A 17,888-nucleotide genomic window follows, 5' to 3' on the forward strand; every position below is an offset into this window, starting at 1 on the left:
AGAGAGAAAAAGAAACAGCAGTCAAACAGCAGCAGCAGGAAGCAAGGTAGCACGTCCAGTGAACAGGTCAGAGTTCCAGGATACCAGATAAGACAGGGGAATTGACTGACCCTAGCCCTCCGGCACATAGACTATTGCAGAATAGATACTGGAGACTGAGACAGGGGGGTCAGGGGACACTGTGGCCCCGTCCGACGATACCCCCGGACAGGGCCACACCATCAAAGGGATATCAACAGACCACCAACTAACTACCTTGAGACAAGGTGGAGTATAGCCCATGAAGATCTCCTCCACTGCACAAGCCCAAATACAGCAGAACCAGACAGGAAGATCATGTCAGTGACTCAACTCACTCAATTAGAGCATAGCGAAAAAAGCCTGGCACGGTGTGATGCACCTCTCCTAGGGAAGGCATGGGAGAGCACTAGCAAGCCAGTGATTCAGCCCCCGCAATAGGGTCAGAGGCAGAGAATCCCAAATGGAGAGAGGGGAGCCAGGCAGAGACAGCAAGGGTGGTTTGTCACTCCAGTGCCTTGCCGTTCACCTTCGCACCCCTGGGACACTCAATCATAGGACCAACTGAAGAGATGAGTCTTCAGTACAGACTTAACCTTTTACTGCAGTGGGCTAAATCAGGGTCACACAGAGTGTTTCTTGGTAGCCAAACAAATCTACTTTGAAACAAAAGTATTCACCTCAAACACATGGTTATGGGCTTACAAAAAAGAAGACACCTGTACCATGTCAGCTACAGAGTTTAAATTGATTCCATTTAGAGTTTCCATCCCAATATTACACTTTATATACATTACATTACAAAAAATATGTTTATTGATTATGAAATTATGAAAAATATTAATATCATTCCACCCATGAGGCCACTAGGTCATTTGACTGCAGGAAAAGGCTACAGGTTGATGCCAAGTCTGCGTGTATCACATGGATTGACAGACCATTCCATCAAAATGTTTCTCTGTAGGAGAAAGCCCTACCTCCAGGTTAGAAATTCTAGGAAAAGTAAGGTGACCTGCATGTTGTGACCGTTGCGTACATGCAGGTATATACGGCAGGACCATATCAGAGGGAAGATAGGAGCAAGTACATGTAATGCTTTGTAGGTTAGCAGTAAAACCTTAACAGGAAGCCAGTGTAGAGAGGCTAGCACTGGAGCAACATTTTATGGTTCTAGTCAAGATTCTAGTAGCCGTATTTATCCCTAGCTGAAGTTTATTTAGTTATTTATCCGAGTAGCTGGAGAGTAGAGCATTGCAGAAGTCTAATCTTGATGTGCAAAAGCATGGATAAGCTTTTCTGCATCATTTTTGGAGAAAAGGTTTCAGATATTTTAGATGTTACCAAGATGGAAAAACTGCTCTTGAAAATGTTTTGTCAAAGAGAAATCAGTGATCCTTCAGCTTTATTTGAAATGAATGTATAACCATTGAGATTAATTGTCAGGTCAAACAGCAGATATATTTGTTTCTTAGGACCTAGAACTAGCATCTCTGTTTTGTCTGAATTTAAAACCAAAACATTTGCTGCCATCCATTTCCTTATGTCTGAAACACAGACTCCAGGGTAGGCAATTTTGGGGCTTCGGTTTCATTGAAACGTACAGCTGTGTGTCGTCTGCAAAGCATTGAAAGCTGACATTGTGTTTCCGAATGACATAACCAAGAGGTAGAATATATAGTGAACACAATAGTGGTCCTAAAACTGAACTTTGAGGAACACCGAAACTTACCATTGATTTCTCAGAGGACAAACCATCCACAACTTTTGGAGCGGCAGGTAGCCTAGTGGTTAGAGCATTGGGCCAGTAATCAAAAGGTTGCTGGATGAAATCCCCGAGCTGACAAGGTTAAAATCTGTAATTCTGCCCCTGAACAAGCCACTTATTCCACTGTTCCCTGTAAAATAAAATTTTAACCAGGCAAATATCTTCAACATTTGGACCGCATCTGGCCCATAGGATGCTTTACACTGAGTCATATGTGTGACCAAACAGCCGGATCGTGTCTATACATTGGGCCTGAAACAGGATATTGGTATTTGGCCATTGGCCCAATTTTACTGCAAGGAATTATATTTGGTCAACCACAGGCTAGGCTTGGGTATAACTATATCCTGTCTCTTTGTTCAGTGGAGAAAACACTGAAGACAGGGAAGAATAAACATCTACCATCTACTTCCCAGCATAACAACTATGATTTATTCTCTTTGAAAAAATATATCTTTCTCCCACGGATTTGCTTTGGGGTTATTGAAGAATAACAGCTAACAAAATCATCCTAAAATATGTAGAAATACAATTTTATTTTAAATTATTAGTAGTTAGTAGTTATTTATAGATGAGAAACCAATATGTCATTTTTGTCTCATGTACCGTAGAAGGCTACAATAATCTCCACACTCCTGTATTGTCTGTTGGGGAACAATCATATTTGAAGGAAGCAGCTGCGTCAGCCCCAGAAACAGGACCAGGATGTCCAGTACGCTGCTGTGAAATTCAACCACCCCAGGGTGTCACGCCCTGACCTTTAGAGAGCCTTTTAATGTCTCTATTTGGTTTGGTCAGGGTGTGATTTGGGGTGGGCATTCTATGTTTTGTTATCTATGATTTTGTATTTCTATGTTTTGGCCGGACATGGTTCTCAATCAGGGACAGCTGTCTATCGGTGTCTCTGATTGGGAACCATACTTAGGTAGCCTTTCCCTCCTTTCTGTGTGGGAAGTTGTCTTTGTTTCTTGGTACTATTGCCTTAAGCTTCACGGTTGGTTTTGGATTGGTTTTTGTTTTTGCCGGCATCATCCTGAATAAAAAGGGAATATGAACGCTCACCACGTTGCACCTTGGTCCTCCTCCTTCAACAGCTGTGACACAGTGCTACTCAATAGACTTTCAGTCAGATTGATGGTTGTTTTGTTGAGCTGCCAGTAGAGAGCCCTGTGGTACAGTACACTGAAAACACCAGGTTTTAGTGTAGCTGGTTGGACATACAGAACTACAGAGAAACCATAGGCTTATTAGTATGGTCAAATTATGTTAACATTTAAAATAATTTTAATAGGGTTATTTTCCAACATTCCTCCTTTTCTAATAAGTGTGCTCCAAAAAGATGTTCACATATTGTTTATAAGCCATTTACTAATGTGTTGGTTGTCAGGATGAAGCTTTGTGAGGACAGGAAGCCCTTCAGTACATCTAGTTGGTGTCAACCACAGAACTCACACTCTTCTGTTTCACACAGCCAGTATAAGGTCTCCTACCAAACTCCTCTCTTCACTCTGTAAGTACCTGTTACATTACCATTCTACTTGTTCTTGGTGGTTTGTTCCCGGCTGTATCTAATAACACTTGAGATTTTCTGAGCTAACAATGTAAGAAATAATACATTTAAAAAAATGACTGCATAGTTTTCTAAGGACCTGAAGCGAGGCGACCATCTCTATCGGCGCCATCTTTTGGGGCTTCACCATGTTTCATCGCCATGTACAGCTGTGTGTCGTCCGCATAGCAGTAAAAGTTTAACATTATGTTTCCGAATGACATCACCAAGAGGTCAAATATATAGTGAAAACGATAGTGGTCCTAAAATGGAGCCAATTAATGAAATGCCTGATACCGCTTAATTGCATTCAGTAATTAGCATTATCAGTAATTAAATAGGTTGTCTTTATTCAAACGATAGCATAACTTGACATAGGTGTAATCTACATAATAATGACAATTTTTTCTCCTCTCTGTTGCTGTTCAATATATAGTCATCTACTCTGTTAACTGGGGCACAGATCTGTAGGCCCATGTGACATCATTAGTCATGTTGCATCAAGTGTCTTTAGGTCTTTGAAAAGCACTCTGTAAATGCCATGTCTCATTATAATAGTAATAAGTAGACTGCGTCATGCAGGCTAAGGACTTATAGAGGAAGTTCTGTATCAGCCACTTTTGTCCTGACTATTTCAAATATATGTCAACCACAGAACTCGCACTACCTGTTTCTATTCACTGCCAGTAAGTTGACTTACGGCGCAAGACACCCCCCCCCCCCCCCCTCTCTTCACTCTAAGTACACTTGACTTGTATATCTTGTAGTATTGTGTTTGATAATGATAGGGCCCCAGGTATCAGTACTATAGTCAGGATTATGAGAATATTACACATCTGAAGCTATAAATGAATCATGTATACAGTGTAAACAGTGCTACTGACAGATCTATTCAATAAGTCAGTGTTTCCTCACCCTGGTCCTCCAACACCCCCAACAGTAGTCATGTTAATTATAGCCCTGGACAAACACCTCACTCAACTCATTGAGGGCTTGACGATTAGTTGGCAAGTTGAATCAGGTGTGCTTGACCAGTTACAATTCAAATGTATGTTGGGGGAACTGGAGGACCAGGGTTGGGAAACACTGCAATAAGTGATTGTTCACCTCTGTAAGGGAATTTTGCCCTATGTTATACAAGAGACCACAGGAAACCTATTTGATCAGAGATTAGTTTGTTCATTAAGGATTGCAAGACGGAGTATACACTTACAGTAATTTGCAAGTAACACACTCAGTACAAAATTTAGTGTTTTCCCTTTTTATCCCCTACTAAGGATCACACCGCCCAGGGTGATGTCCCTTCACTTTAATACCATAAGCTCATAATTAATAGTTGCTAATACAAAGATGTCTCTGCTAGGCGGAGTTCAGCTTATTGTTATTTGCAGTTAGTTACCAATCATTCTTCCTCCTATTGCTATCAGGTGCCAGCAGAAGTAAGACTGGAACATAGTATCAACAGGAACTGAAAGTATAGTTTAAACACACAGACATCTGACTTCTGTACAGTTGATCTCTTCATATACTTAAAGTCTCTAGCACTGATTCTCAATCTCAAGCTAAAGCAAAACATGAATCATTGTACTTTTGTAATTACAGGTGTTCCTATAATGTACAGATTTTATAGAATTCCTTTCACCTCTCATTTGATGTATAAGGTGTATTTATTCACCAGCTATAGTTAGTTATGTTGCAAAGATTGCAGGATGAGAGATGGTTTGAGTCACATTGATGGCTGTTGTGTTGAGATGCCAGTAGAATGCTGTGGTACAGTACATTGGGTGCCACAGGGTTCAATTCTTGGACCGACTCTCTTCTCTGTATACATCAATGAGGTCGCTCTTGCTGCTGGTGAGTCCCTGATCCACCTCTACGCAGACGACACCATTCTGTATACTTCCGGCCCTTCTTTGGACACTGTGTTAACAACCCTCCAGGCAAGCTTCAATGCCATACAACTCTCCTTCCGTGGCCTCCAATTGCTCTTAAATACAAGTAAAACTAAATGCATGCTCTTCAACCGATCGCTACCTGCACCTACCCGCCTGTCCAACATCACTACTCTGGACGGCTCTGACTTAGAATACGTGGACAACTACAAATACTTAGGTGTCTGGTTAGACTGTAAACTCTCCTTCCAGACCCATATCAAACATCTCCAATCCAAAGTTAAATCTAGAATTGGCTTCCTATTTCGCAACAAAGCATCCTTCACTCATGCTGCCAAACATACCCTTGTAAAACTGACCATCCTACCAATCCTCGACTTTGGCGATGTCATTTACAAAATAGCCTCCAATACCCTACTCAACAAATTGGATGCAGTCTATCACAGTGCAATCCGTTTTATCACCAAAGCCCCATATACTACCCACCATTGCGACCTGTACGCTCTCGTTGGCTGGCCCTCGCTTCATACTCGTCGCCAAACCCACTGGCTCCATGTCATCTACAAGACCCTGCTAGGTAAAGTCCCCCCTTATCTCAGCTCGCTGGTCACCATGGCATCTCCCACCTGTAGCACGCGCTCCAGCAGGTATATCTCTCTAGTCACCCCCAAAACCAATTATTTCTTTGGCCGCCTCTCCTTCCAGTTCTCTGCTGCCAATGACTGGAACGAACTACAAAAATCTCTGAAACTGGAAACACTTATCTCCCTCACTAGCTTTAAGCACCAACTGTCAGAGCAGCTCACAGATTACTGCACCTGTACATAGACCACCTATAATTTAGCCCAAACAACTACCTCTTTCCCAACTGTATTTAATTTATTTATTTATTTTGCTCCTTTGCACCCCATTATTTTTATTTCTACTTTGCACATTCTTCCATTGCAAAACTACCATTCCAGTATTTTACTTGCTATATTGTATTTACTTTGCCATCATGGCCTTTTTTGCCTTTACCTCCCTTCTCACCTCATTTGCTCACATTGTATATAGACTTGTTTATACTGCATTATTGACTGTATGTTTGTTTTTACTCCATGTGTAACTCTGTGTCGTTTTATCTGTCGAACTGCTTTGCTTTATCTTGGCCAGGTCGCAATTGTAAATGAGAACTTGTTCTCAACTTGCCTACCTGGTTAAATAAATAAATAAAATAAAACATTGCCAGTAGAGTGCTGTGGTACAGTACATTGCCAGTAGAGTGCTGTGGTACAGTACATTGCCAGTAGAGTGCTGTGGTACAGTACATTGCCAGTAGAGTGCTGTGGTACAGTACATTGCCAGTAGAGTGCTGTGGTACAGTACATTGCCAGTAGAGTGCTGTGGTACAGTACATTGCCAGTAGAGTGCTGTGGTACAGTACATTGCCAGTAGAGTGCTGTGGTACAGTACATTGCCAGTAGAGTGCTGTGGTACAGTACATTGCCAGTAGAGTGCTGTGGTACAGTACATTGCCAGTAGAGTGCTGTGGTACAGTACATTGCCAGTAGAGTGCTGTGGTACATTACATTACCAGTAGAGTGCTGTGGTACAGTACATTGCCAGTAGAGTGCTGTGGTACAGTACATTGCCAGTAGAGTGCTGTGGTACAGTACATTGCCAGTAGAGTGCTGTGGTACAGTACATTGCCAGTAGAGTGCTGTGGTACAGTACATTGCCAGTAGAGTGCTGTGGTACAGTACATTGCCAGTAGAGTGCTGTGGTACAGTACATTGCCAGTAGAGTGCTGTGGTACAGTACATTGCCAGTAGAGTGCTGTGGTACAGTACATTGCCAGTAGAGTGCTGTGGTACAGTACATTGCCAGTAGAGTGCTGTGGTACAGTACATTGCCAGTAGAGTGCTGTGGTACAGTACATTGCCAGTAGAGTGCTGTGGTACAGTACATTGCCAGTAGAGTGCTGTGGTACATTACATTACCAGTAGAGTGCTGTGGTACAGTACATTGCCAGTAGAGTGCTGTGGTACAGTACATTGCCAGTAGAGTGCTGTGGTACAGTACATTGCCAGTAGAGTGCTGTGGTACAGTACATTGCCAGTAGAGTGCTGTGGTACAGTACATTGCCAGTAGAGTGCTGTGGTACAGTACATTGCCAGTAGAGTGCTGTGGTACAGTACATTGCCAGTAGAGTGCTGTGGTACAGTACATTGCCAGTAGAGTGCTGTGGTACAGTACATTGCCAGTAGAGTGCTGTGGTACAGTACATTGCCAGTAGAGTGCTGTGGTACAGTACATTGCCAGTAGAGTGCTGTGGTACAGTACATTGCCAGTAGAGTGCTGTGGTACAGTACATTGCCAGTAGAGTGCTGTGGTACAGTACATTGCCAGTAGAGTGCTGTGGTACAGTACATTGCCAGTAGAGTGCTGTGGTACAGTACATTGCCAGTAGAGTGCTGTGGTACAGTACATTGCCAGTAGAGTGCTGTGGTACAGTACATTGCCAGTAGAGTGCTGTGGTACAGTACATTGCCAGTAGAGTGCTGTGGTACAGTACATTGCCAGTAGAGTGCTGTGGTACAGTACATTGCCAGTAGAGTGCTGTGGTACAGTACATTGCCAGTAGAGTGCTGTGGTACAGTACATTGCCAGTAGAGTGCTGTGGTACAGTACATTGCCAGTAGAGTGCTGTGGTACAGTACATTGCCAGTAGAGTGCTGTGGTACAGTACATTGCCAGTAGAGTGCTGTGGTACAGTACATTGCCAGTAGAGTGCTGTGGTACAGTACATTGCCAGTAGAGTGCTGTGGTACAGTACATTGCCAGTAGAGTGCTGTGGTACAGTACATTGCCAGTAGAGTGCTGTGGTACAGTACATTGCCAGTAGAGTGCTGTGGTACAGTACATTGCCAGTAGAGTGCTGTGGTACAGTACATTGCCAGTAGAGTGCTGTGGTACAGTACATTGCCAGTAGAGTGCTGTGGTACAGTACATTGCCAGTAGAGTGCTGTGGTACAGTACATTGCCAGTAGAGTGCTGTGGTACAGTACATTGCCAGTAGAGTGCTGTGGTACAGTACATTGCCAGTAGAGTGCTGTGGTACAGTACATTGCCAGTAGAGTGCTGTGGTACAGTACATTGCCAGTAGAGTGCTGTGGTACAGTACATTGCCAGTAGAGTGCTGTGGTACAGTACATTGCCAGTAGAGTGCTGTGGTACAGTACATTGCCAGTAGAGTGCTGTGGTACAGTACATTGCCAGTAGAGTGCTGTGGTACAGTACATTGCCAGTAGAGTGCTGTGGTACAGTACATTGCCAGTAGAGTGCTGTGGTACAGTACATTGCCAGTAGAGTGCTGTGGTACAGTACATTGCCAGTAGAGTGCTGTGGTACAGTACATTGCCAGTAGAGTGCTGTGGTACATTACATTACCAGTAGAGTGCTGTGGTACAGTACATTGCCAGTAGAGTGCTGTGGTACAGTACATTGCCAGTAGAGTGCTGTGGTACAGTACATTGCCAGTAGAGTGCTGTGGTACAGTACATTGCCAGTAGAGTGCTGTGGTACAGTACATTGCCAGTAGAGTGCTGTGGTACAGTACATTGCCAGTAGAGTGCTGTGGTACAGTACATTACCAGTAGAGTGCTGTGGTACAGTACATTGCCAGTAGAGTGCTGTGGTACAGTACATTGCCAGTAGAGTGCTGTGGTACAGTATACTTGAAACACCAGGTTTTAGTGCAGCTGGTGGGTCCTTTATGTTTCTAATACTGCAGGGAGGGAGATGCAACAATGGCCTTGAGAACAGCAGGAAGTGTGTTGGTGGTCCTTCTCTTGTCTGTGGCAGGTATGGACTCATTCATTTCTTACCCTCTTTCTTTATTGTTCAATCAACATACAATCCAAGATGCTACTTCATGTTATTCTGGTGTGTTCAGTGGAATTGTCTGTTAGGCGTCTCCATGTCACTTTAGTAGTTGTCTCTCACATCTCTCTGACACTTCTCTATGGTTTCCATTCACACTCAACTCAGCAACTACGGCAACACAGTGTGGACAGAAAATCCAAGTGATGGTGTTTCCCACCAATGCAGTGTGGGGACAGAAGGTGACAGTAACCTGTAACACCACCTGTACTCTGACTGATAACCCCACCTACATTTGGTACAAGAACGGACAACGTCTATCATCGTCATCCAAGTCCACATTGTCAGCTACCAGTTATCATTCAGACATCTACTCCTGTGCTGTAAAAGGCTTTGAGGATCTCCTCTCTCCTGCAGTGTGTGAGTATCGATTCAACCACAGTACATTTTTTAAATCTAAGATTACCTAATGCAAGGATACCACGACAGATAACTTTAGTCAGTGCTTATTTACAGTACCATGAAACTATTGTATCCAATTGATGGACATCCAATCGTTTTAGGTGTTTTCGGTCATTACTGTTTCAACGTGACTTACACCCATCAGAGTATCTGTGCTTTGAAGGGCTCAACAGTGGAACTGCCCTGCACATATAGACACCCAAATAGTCACAACGTTTTAGAAGCAAACTGGTATATCCAAGAGAAACGTGATGAAGTGCTAAAAGTCCTGAACTTGGACCCAGAGCACGCAGACCGTGCTGAGTACCTTAAGACCCACCCAAAATACCTTGTGATTCAAGAGAAAGACTGCACCCTGAAAATCACAGACCTGAGAAAGAGAGATTCAGCTGAGTACAAGTTCAGATTTAAAACACAGCACACAGAATGGGGGTACAGCTTCCCTGGAACAACTCTGACTGTCACAGGTAATATATTATTTCAACTACTAATACAGGTAATATATAATATCTACTACTACAACTACTAATACAGGTAATATATAATATCTACTACTATAACTACTAATACAGGTAATATATAATATCTACTACTATAACTACTAATACAGGTAATATATAATATCTACTACTACAACTACTGATACAGGTAATATATAATATCTACTACTATAACTACTAATACAGGTAATATATAATATCTACTACTATAACTACTAATACAGGTAATATATAATATCTACTACTACAACTACTGATACAGGTAATATATAATATCTACTACTATAACTACTAATACAGGTAATATATAATATCTACTACTACAACTACTGATACAGGTAATATATAATATCTTCTACTTTTACTAGTACAACTACTAATACAGGTAATATTACACAAACAGTTTAAGATATGGAGTCTTGGTCTATGGCACAGAGTATTGACAAAGTGATGCATCTACACCTAATTTCAGGTCTGCAGGTGAAGGTGACTCCTGCCACAGAGAAAGGGAATCTGACACTGACCTGTAGCACCACCTGTACTCTGACTGAGAACCCCAAACCCACCTACATCTGGTACAAGAACGGACAACATCTCACCAACTCAAAGACTCTAGATAACTCCCTGATCCTAGACCCAGTCAGCAGTGAAGATGCAGGCAGATACTCCTGTGCTGTAAAAGGCCACAATAATCTCTACACTCCTGAAGAGACTCTGACTGTCATTTGTAAGTATTTGTAAAAAATGACAGTTTAAACTTCATTGTACTGTGTGTGCTCTTTAAACTCCCTCCTGAACTGGAAATACCCCCAAACTGCATCATGCTCGCTTTTTGGTGACAGATGGTTAATAGTTTAAGAGGGATGTCACATGTGTTTGCAAGACAGAGAATCTGAGATCTAATCTCCTTGCGAGCTTGTGAGGAAGGAAGCAGCAGAGTGATGCTGGTTACACTCTTCTTACCATTTTACCAGCAGCATACCACCCTGCATCCCACTGCTGGCTTGCTTCTGAAGCTAAACAGGGTTGTCCCTGGATGGGAGACCAGATGCAGTTGGAAGTGGTGTTGGAGTGCCAGTAGGAGGGACTTCTCCCTCTGGTCTGAAAAAAATATCCCAATGCCCCAGGGCAGTGATTGGGGACATTGCCCTGTGTAAGGTGGTGTATGTCGGATGGAAGATAAATGGGTGTCCTGACTCTCTGTGGTCATTAAAGATCTAATGGCACTTATTGTAAGAGTAGGGGTGGTAACCCCAGCGTCCTGTCTAAATTCCCATTCTGGCCCTCATACCATGTCCACCTAATCTCCATCTTCCAATTGACTCATATATCTCCCCTGTAACTACTCCCCAGGTCGTTGCTATACAAGAGAATGTGTTCTCAGTCAACTTCCGTGCTAAAATAAAACAAATAAAACCCTTCTTTCATCCTCAACACCAGATCCTCCAAGTAACACCTCAGTGTCAGTCAGTCCCTCTGGTGAAATAGTGGAGGGCAGTTCAGTGACTCTGACCTGCAGCAGTGATGGCAACCCACCTGTGGACAAATACACCTGGTACTTTCAAAATGAGACTTTAATAAATGGATTCGAACAGATCTACAACATCACCAACTTCAGGTCTGAAGACAGTGGACATTACCACTGTGAGGCCTGGAATAAAATGACATCTAAGAACTCTACAGATCTGATTATTATAACAGGTAAAGTTTCATCTTCAATGGTCTGCCTTTACATGCTCATTATTTCCCCATAGTCACTACATGTAAAGCTCATTGAGAAACATTTTAAGCAAAGTATTTATTGGCTTACAGCAATATTATTTTTTCTTGTTTTAAGTTAGAACATCTATGTATTAATTTCCTCCACATTTTTGTTTAGTGAAACACACCTCACTTATGACTGCAGCTGTAGGAATCATAGTTGTTGTTCTGGTTCTCATCCTCTGTCTCTCTGGCTTCATGTGGTTCAGGTGAGAATCTTGGTAAGATTTTCCTTTCACTTTATCATGTTCATTCATTCATCCATTAATTAATGTAAAACAGGAAGAAGGCCTCCAAACCCATCGCTGACACAAGGGACACATTAGACAATAGACAGGTGAGTTCAGGTCAAACAGTACTTGTTTTATTTTTAGAGTTCTTTCACTGCTTGATTAATCTTGCCTGGCACAACAGAACCAATGTAATAGTCCCCAGGTCTGCTTATCTTGTCTGTCCTCTCTCCATCAGGGAAACTCTAGTCCCATGAATGACAACATATCGGGCATGGCCATGACCCCTACTTCAGTACAGAGAGCAGACACAGACAACCAGGATGACGTTCACTACACCAGCATCCACTTCTCTGGCTCCAATAACCAGGAAGTGCCTCTGTACTCCACTGTCCAACTGCCTCAAACCCAGAAAGAGGATGAGGATGTCCAATACGCTGTTGTAAAATTCAACCGCCCCAGTGCTGCCCCCCCGGTGAGCAAGTTGAGCATTACAACACCCCAGATATTTTCAAAATTAGATGGCCCTTGTACTTGGCAGTTAAAAATGCATACAACACTTATATGTTAAGCAGATCAGCAGTTGTTTGGTTTAAATGTATTAAGATTTACAATGACTTCAAAGCAGTTTAGTTTAAATGTATTAACATCTATACAGACTATAGGGTGCCTGAGGAAGGCCCCCAGCATCAAGGACCCCACACACCCCAGCCACGAGCTGTTCACACCCTTACCGTCAGGCTGACGGTATCGGAGCATGAGGTCTGATACCAACAGGCTCAGAGACAGTTTATATCTACAAGCCATCAGACTGCTTAACACTTGAACTGGACTGACCACCTGCAATGTTTCCTCGCACCTTAGCACACATGAACTCACACACACAAACATACACATTCATGCTACACATCACAACTGCTGCTACCAGACTCTTATTATGATTGGTAAATAGTGCACAATTGAAACACTTGCCCCCCCCCCCTTTTCCCCAGAACACATGTAAATATCGGACTATAAAGTGTCTTGCTGTGTTATACTTAAGCTACAATGTTTATTCTATTCTACTGAGACATTTTCTTTACGTTCGTATTGTTATCTTTTATTATGTCTTGTTGCATTATTGAGAAGGAACCTGCCAGTAAGCATTTAGTTGGACGCTGTGTACCATGAGTATCCTGTACATACGACTAATAAAACTTGACACTTTAAATGAGACCCCAGAAGTGAGGATGAATGATGACATGTTGCATCTTCTTTCTCATCAGACCTTTCTCACAGGAGGACCTTTCTCACAGGAAGCTGAGGAGGTCTCCTCTGTGTTCTATAGAACAGTCAACGAACCAAGAACTAAGAAGACCTGAACACAAGACGATCTTTGTTGCATCCCAAATGGTACTTTGTTCACTCTAGTGCACTATGTAGGGAATAGGGTGCCATTTTGGATGCACCCTGAACACCAGGCGACCTGAACATAAGATGACTCTGCCTGGGATTCAATCAAATTATGGACAAGCATACCGCACTTTAATTTTAAAGTTAATTTAAACCAACATCCGCAGCATTTAGCGCAAGTGTGATCTCTGCAAACGTCAGGAAAATTGTCTTTAAAAGACTTATTGTCGGCAGAAGACTATCAACAAACATTTCACTACACCAACACACCCGCAATAACAATGCAAAATATGTGTGACCAATAAACTTTGAATTGATTTCATATTTAATTCATTTTTGTCTTTTTATTCTAAATATTGGTCTACTATATGGTTTAATATAGTATACGATAGGGCTTAATATAGTATACTATAGGGTCTACTATAGGGTTTAATATAGTATACTATAGGGTTTAATATAGTATACTATAGGCTCTACTATAGGGTTTAATATAGTATACTATAGGGTTTAATATAGTATACTATAGGGTCTACTATAGGGTTTAATATAGTATACTATAGGGTTTAATATAGTATACTATAGGCTCTACTATAGGGTTTAATATAGTATACTATAGGGTCTACTATAGGGTTTAATATAGTATACTATAGGGTTTAATATAGTATACTATAGGGTTTAATATAGTATACTATAGGGTTTAATATAGTATACTATAGGCTCTACTATAGGGTTTAATATAGTATACTATAGGGTTTAATATAGTATACTATAGGCTCTACTATAGGGTTTAATATAGTATACTATAGGGTTTAATATAGGATACTGTAGGGTTTAATATAGTATACTATAGGGTCTACTATAGGGTTTAATATAGTATACTATAGGGTTTAATATAGTATACTATAGGCTCTACTATAGGGTTTAATATAGTATACTATAGGCTCTACTATAGGGTTTAATATAGTATACTATAGGGTTTAATATAGTATACTATAGGCTCTACTATAGGGTTTAATATAGTATACTATAGGGTCTACTATAGGGTTTAATATAGTATACTATAGGGTTTAATATAGTATACTATAGGGTTTAATATAGTATACTATAGGGTTTAATATAGTATACTATAGGGTTTAATATAGTATACTATAGGGTTTAATATAGTATACTATAGGGTTTAATATAGTATACTATAGGGTCTACTATAGGGTTTAATATAGTATACTATAGGGTTTAATATAGTATACTATAGGCTCTACTATAGGGTTTAATATAGTATACTATAGGGTTTAATATAGGATACTGTAGGGTTTAATATAGTATACTATAGGGTTTAATATAGTATACTATAGGGTTTAATATAGTATACTATAGGGTTTAATATAGTATACTATAGGCTCTACTATAGGGTTTAATATAGTATACTATAGGGTTTAATATAGGATACTGTAGGGTTTAATATAGTATACTATAGGGTCTACTATAGGGTTTAATATAGTATACTATAGGGTTTAATATAGTATACTATAGGCTCTACTATAGGGTTTAATATAGTATACTATAGGGTCTACTATAGGGTTTAATATAGTATACTATAGGGTTTAATATAGTATACTATAGGCTCTACTATAGGGTTTAATATAGTATACTATAGGGTCTACTATAGGGTTTAATATAGTATACTATAGGGTTTAATATAGTATACTATAGGGTTTAATATAGTATACTATAGGGTTTAATATAGTATACTATAGGCTCTACTATAGGGTTTAATATAGTATACTATAGGGTTTAATATAGTATACTATAGGCTCTACTATAGGGTTTAATATAGTATACTATAGGGTTTAATATAGGATACTGTAGGGTTTAATATAGTATACTATAGGGTCTACTATAGGGTTTAATATAGTATACTATAGGGTTTAATATAGTATACTATAGGCTCTACTATAGGGTTTAATATAGTATACTATAGGCTCTACTATAGGGTTTAATATAGTATACTATAGGGTTTAATATAGTATACTATAGGGTTTAATATAGGATACTATAGGGTTTAATATAGTATACTATAGGGTTTAATATAGGATACTATAGGCTCTACTATAGGGTTTAATATAGTATACTATAGGGTTTAATATAGTATACTATAGGGTTTAATATAGGATACTATAGGGTTTAATATAGTATACTATAGGGTTTAATATAGGATACTATAGGCTCTACTATAGGGTTTAATATAGTATACTATAGGGTTTAATATAGTATACTATAGGGTTTAATATAGTATACTATAGGGTTTAATATAGGATACTGTAGGGTTTAATATAGTATACTATAGGGTCTACTATAGGGTTTAATATAGTATACTATAGGGTTTAATATAGTATACTATAGGCTCTACTATAGGGTTTAATATAGTATACTATAGGCTCTACTATAGGGTTTAATATAGTATACTATAGGGTTTAATATAGTATACTATAGGGTTTAATATAGGATACTATAGGGTTTAATATAGTATACTATAGGGTTTAATATAGGATACTATAGGCTCTACTATAGGGTTTAATATAGTATACTATAGGGTTTAATATAGTATACTATAGGGTTTAATATAGGATACTATAGGGTTTAATATAGTATACTATAGGGTTTAATATAGGATACTATAGGCTCTACTATAGGGTTTAATATAGTATACTATAGGGTTTAATATAGTATACTATAGGGTTTAATATAGTATACTATAGGGTTTAATATAGTATACTATAGGGTTTAATATAGTTTACTATAGGGTTTAATATAGTATACTGTGTGGCTTTCACAAGGGTGCTAGTAGTGCTGGGCTTTGGTAGGTAGGCATACTGATTTGTGCACTCAGATAAAACTGTTGGCATTTTTTTTATTTTTTTTATTATAATTTTATTATGTGATTTTCTGGATTTTTCAGTTATTTTTCATTGTCTTTTTACTGTTTTTATTTCTATACTTACCTATTGTTCATCTCATACCTTTTTTGCACTGTTGGTTAGAGCCTGTAAGTAAGCATTTCACTGTAAGGTTGTATTCGCGCACGTGACAAGTAAACTTTGATTTGATATGATTTGGGTATAATTGAGGAAGGCGTACTCAGGAAGACAGAGAGGATCTGGAGGGAGATGGGAACACTTACAAAGTTCCACTGAATTTAGATAAGGCCACACTCTCCCCTCTCATCCTTCCAGAGCACGCCAACCTGTACATGGATAAGAGGGATCTCTGGACACCGGGAAGCAACAGACATCTAAACACAAAACCCCACCCCACACACAGGCAGCATCTGGAACTAATCAAAATTCATTGATACATGTCACACCAGGAACTCCAAATGTCATTTAAAAGATGTTGTGGGTTGGCTATGCGAGCGAGCCAATGTGTGGGGGCACTGGTGTCTTGGGCATGGCCATGCTACCCTGCAGCGGTAACAGGTGTAACCGGGAGAGAGAGACAGAGACAGAGAGACAGAGACAGGGATAGAGACCGAGATAGAGAGACAGAGAGACACAGGGACCGAGACTGAGACAGAGACAGAGATAGAGAGACAGGGACAGGGACCGAGACAGAGACAGAGATAGAGAGACAGAGACAGGGACTGAGACAGAGACAGAGACAGAGAGTAAAAGGAGGATCATTGTTTTACCTGCAGCATTGCTCCAGAGGTGTCAGGATAGAGGGCTCTCTGCAGAGTGGTGTCTGTTTCTCTAACTAGACAAATGTTGTATACAACAAAGTTAAAAGTCACACACAATGTAAGCTACAAACGTATCACAACTGTAGCAGGCCAATCCTTCTCCTGAAGGTATGCTGGGTGTGCAGACTTCTGTTCCAGCCCAGCAATAACATACACATACACTACATGGCCAAAAGTATGTGGACACCTGCTCGTCAAACATCTCATTCCAAAACCATGGGCATTAATATGGAGCTGGTCCCCCCTTTGTTGCTATTACAGCCTATCATTTTTCTGGGAAGTCTTTCCACTAGATGTTGAAACATTGCTGCAGTGTCTTGCTTCTATTTAGCCACGAGCAATAGTGACGTCGGGCACTGGTGTTGGGTGATTAGGCCTGGCTCGCAGTCTGTGTTCTATGGGGCCTAGCAGGAACCATGAGAAACAGCCCCATACCATTATTCCTCCTCCACCGAACTTTACAGTTGGCATCCAGATTAGTCTGTCGGACTGCCAGATGGTGAAGCGTGATTCATCACTCCAGAGAACACATTTCCACTGCCCCAGAGTCCAATGGCGGCGAGCTTTACACCACTCCAGCCAACACTTATTATTGCGTATAATGATGTCAGACTTGTGTGCGGATGGTTGGCCATGGAAACCCATTTCATGAAGCTCCCAACAAACATTTCCTGTGCTGACTTTGCTTCCAGAGGCAGTTTGGAACTTGGTAGTGAGTGTTG

The 17,888-nt window shown here is 40.5% G+C and overlaps 1 protein-coding gene across 3 annotated transcripts; it reads left to right on the plus strand.

Moving 5' to 3' along the window:
- Positions 1-3,229: 3,229 nt before the first annotated feature.
- On the plus strand, positions 3,230-13,759 carry LOC116364959 (B-cell receptor CD22-like). 3 transcript variants are annotated; one of them, XM_031817724.1, is made up of 11 exons: positions 3,230-3,293; positions 8,997-9,067; positions 9,254-9,505; positions 9,649-10,014; positions 10,520-10,774; positions 11,488-11,748; positions 11,927-12,017; positions 12,091-12,145; positions 12,277-12,513; positions 12,697-12,800; positions 13,304-13,759. In XM_031817724.1, exons 2-10 carry the CDS (start codon positions 9,013-9,015, stop codon positions 12,781-12,783), a joined length of 1,659 nt encoding a protein of 552 aa, XP_031673584.1. In that variant the 5' UTR covers positions 3,230-3,293; positions 8,997-9,012; the 3' UTR covers positions 12,784-12,800; positions 13,304-13,759. The 3 variants fall into 3 exon arrangements, with proteins under 3 accessions (XP_031673584.1, XP_031673583.1, XP_031673582.1); XM_031817723.1 differs by having other exon boundaries at positions 12,697-13,759; XM_031817722.1 differs by lacking the exon at positions 12,697-12,800.
- Positions 13,760-17,888: the final 4,129 nt, after the last annotated feature.

Source organism: Oncorhynchus kisutch, unplaced genomic scaffold, assembly GCF_002021735.2.
Source record: "Oncorhynchus kisutch isolate 150728-3 unplaced genomic scaffold, Okis_V2 scaffold1127, whole genome shotgun sequence".
In the NCBI taxonomy this organism is placed as follows: domain Eukaryota; kingdom Metazoa; phylum Chordata; class Actinopteri; order Salmoniformes; family Salmonidae; genus Oncorhynchus; species Oncorhynchus kisutch.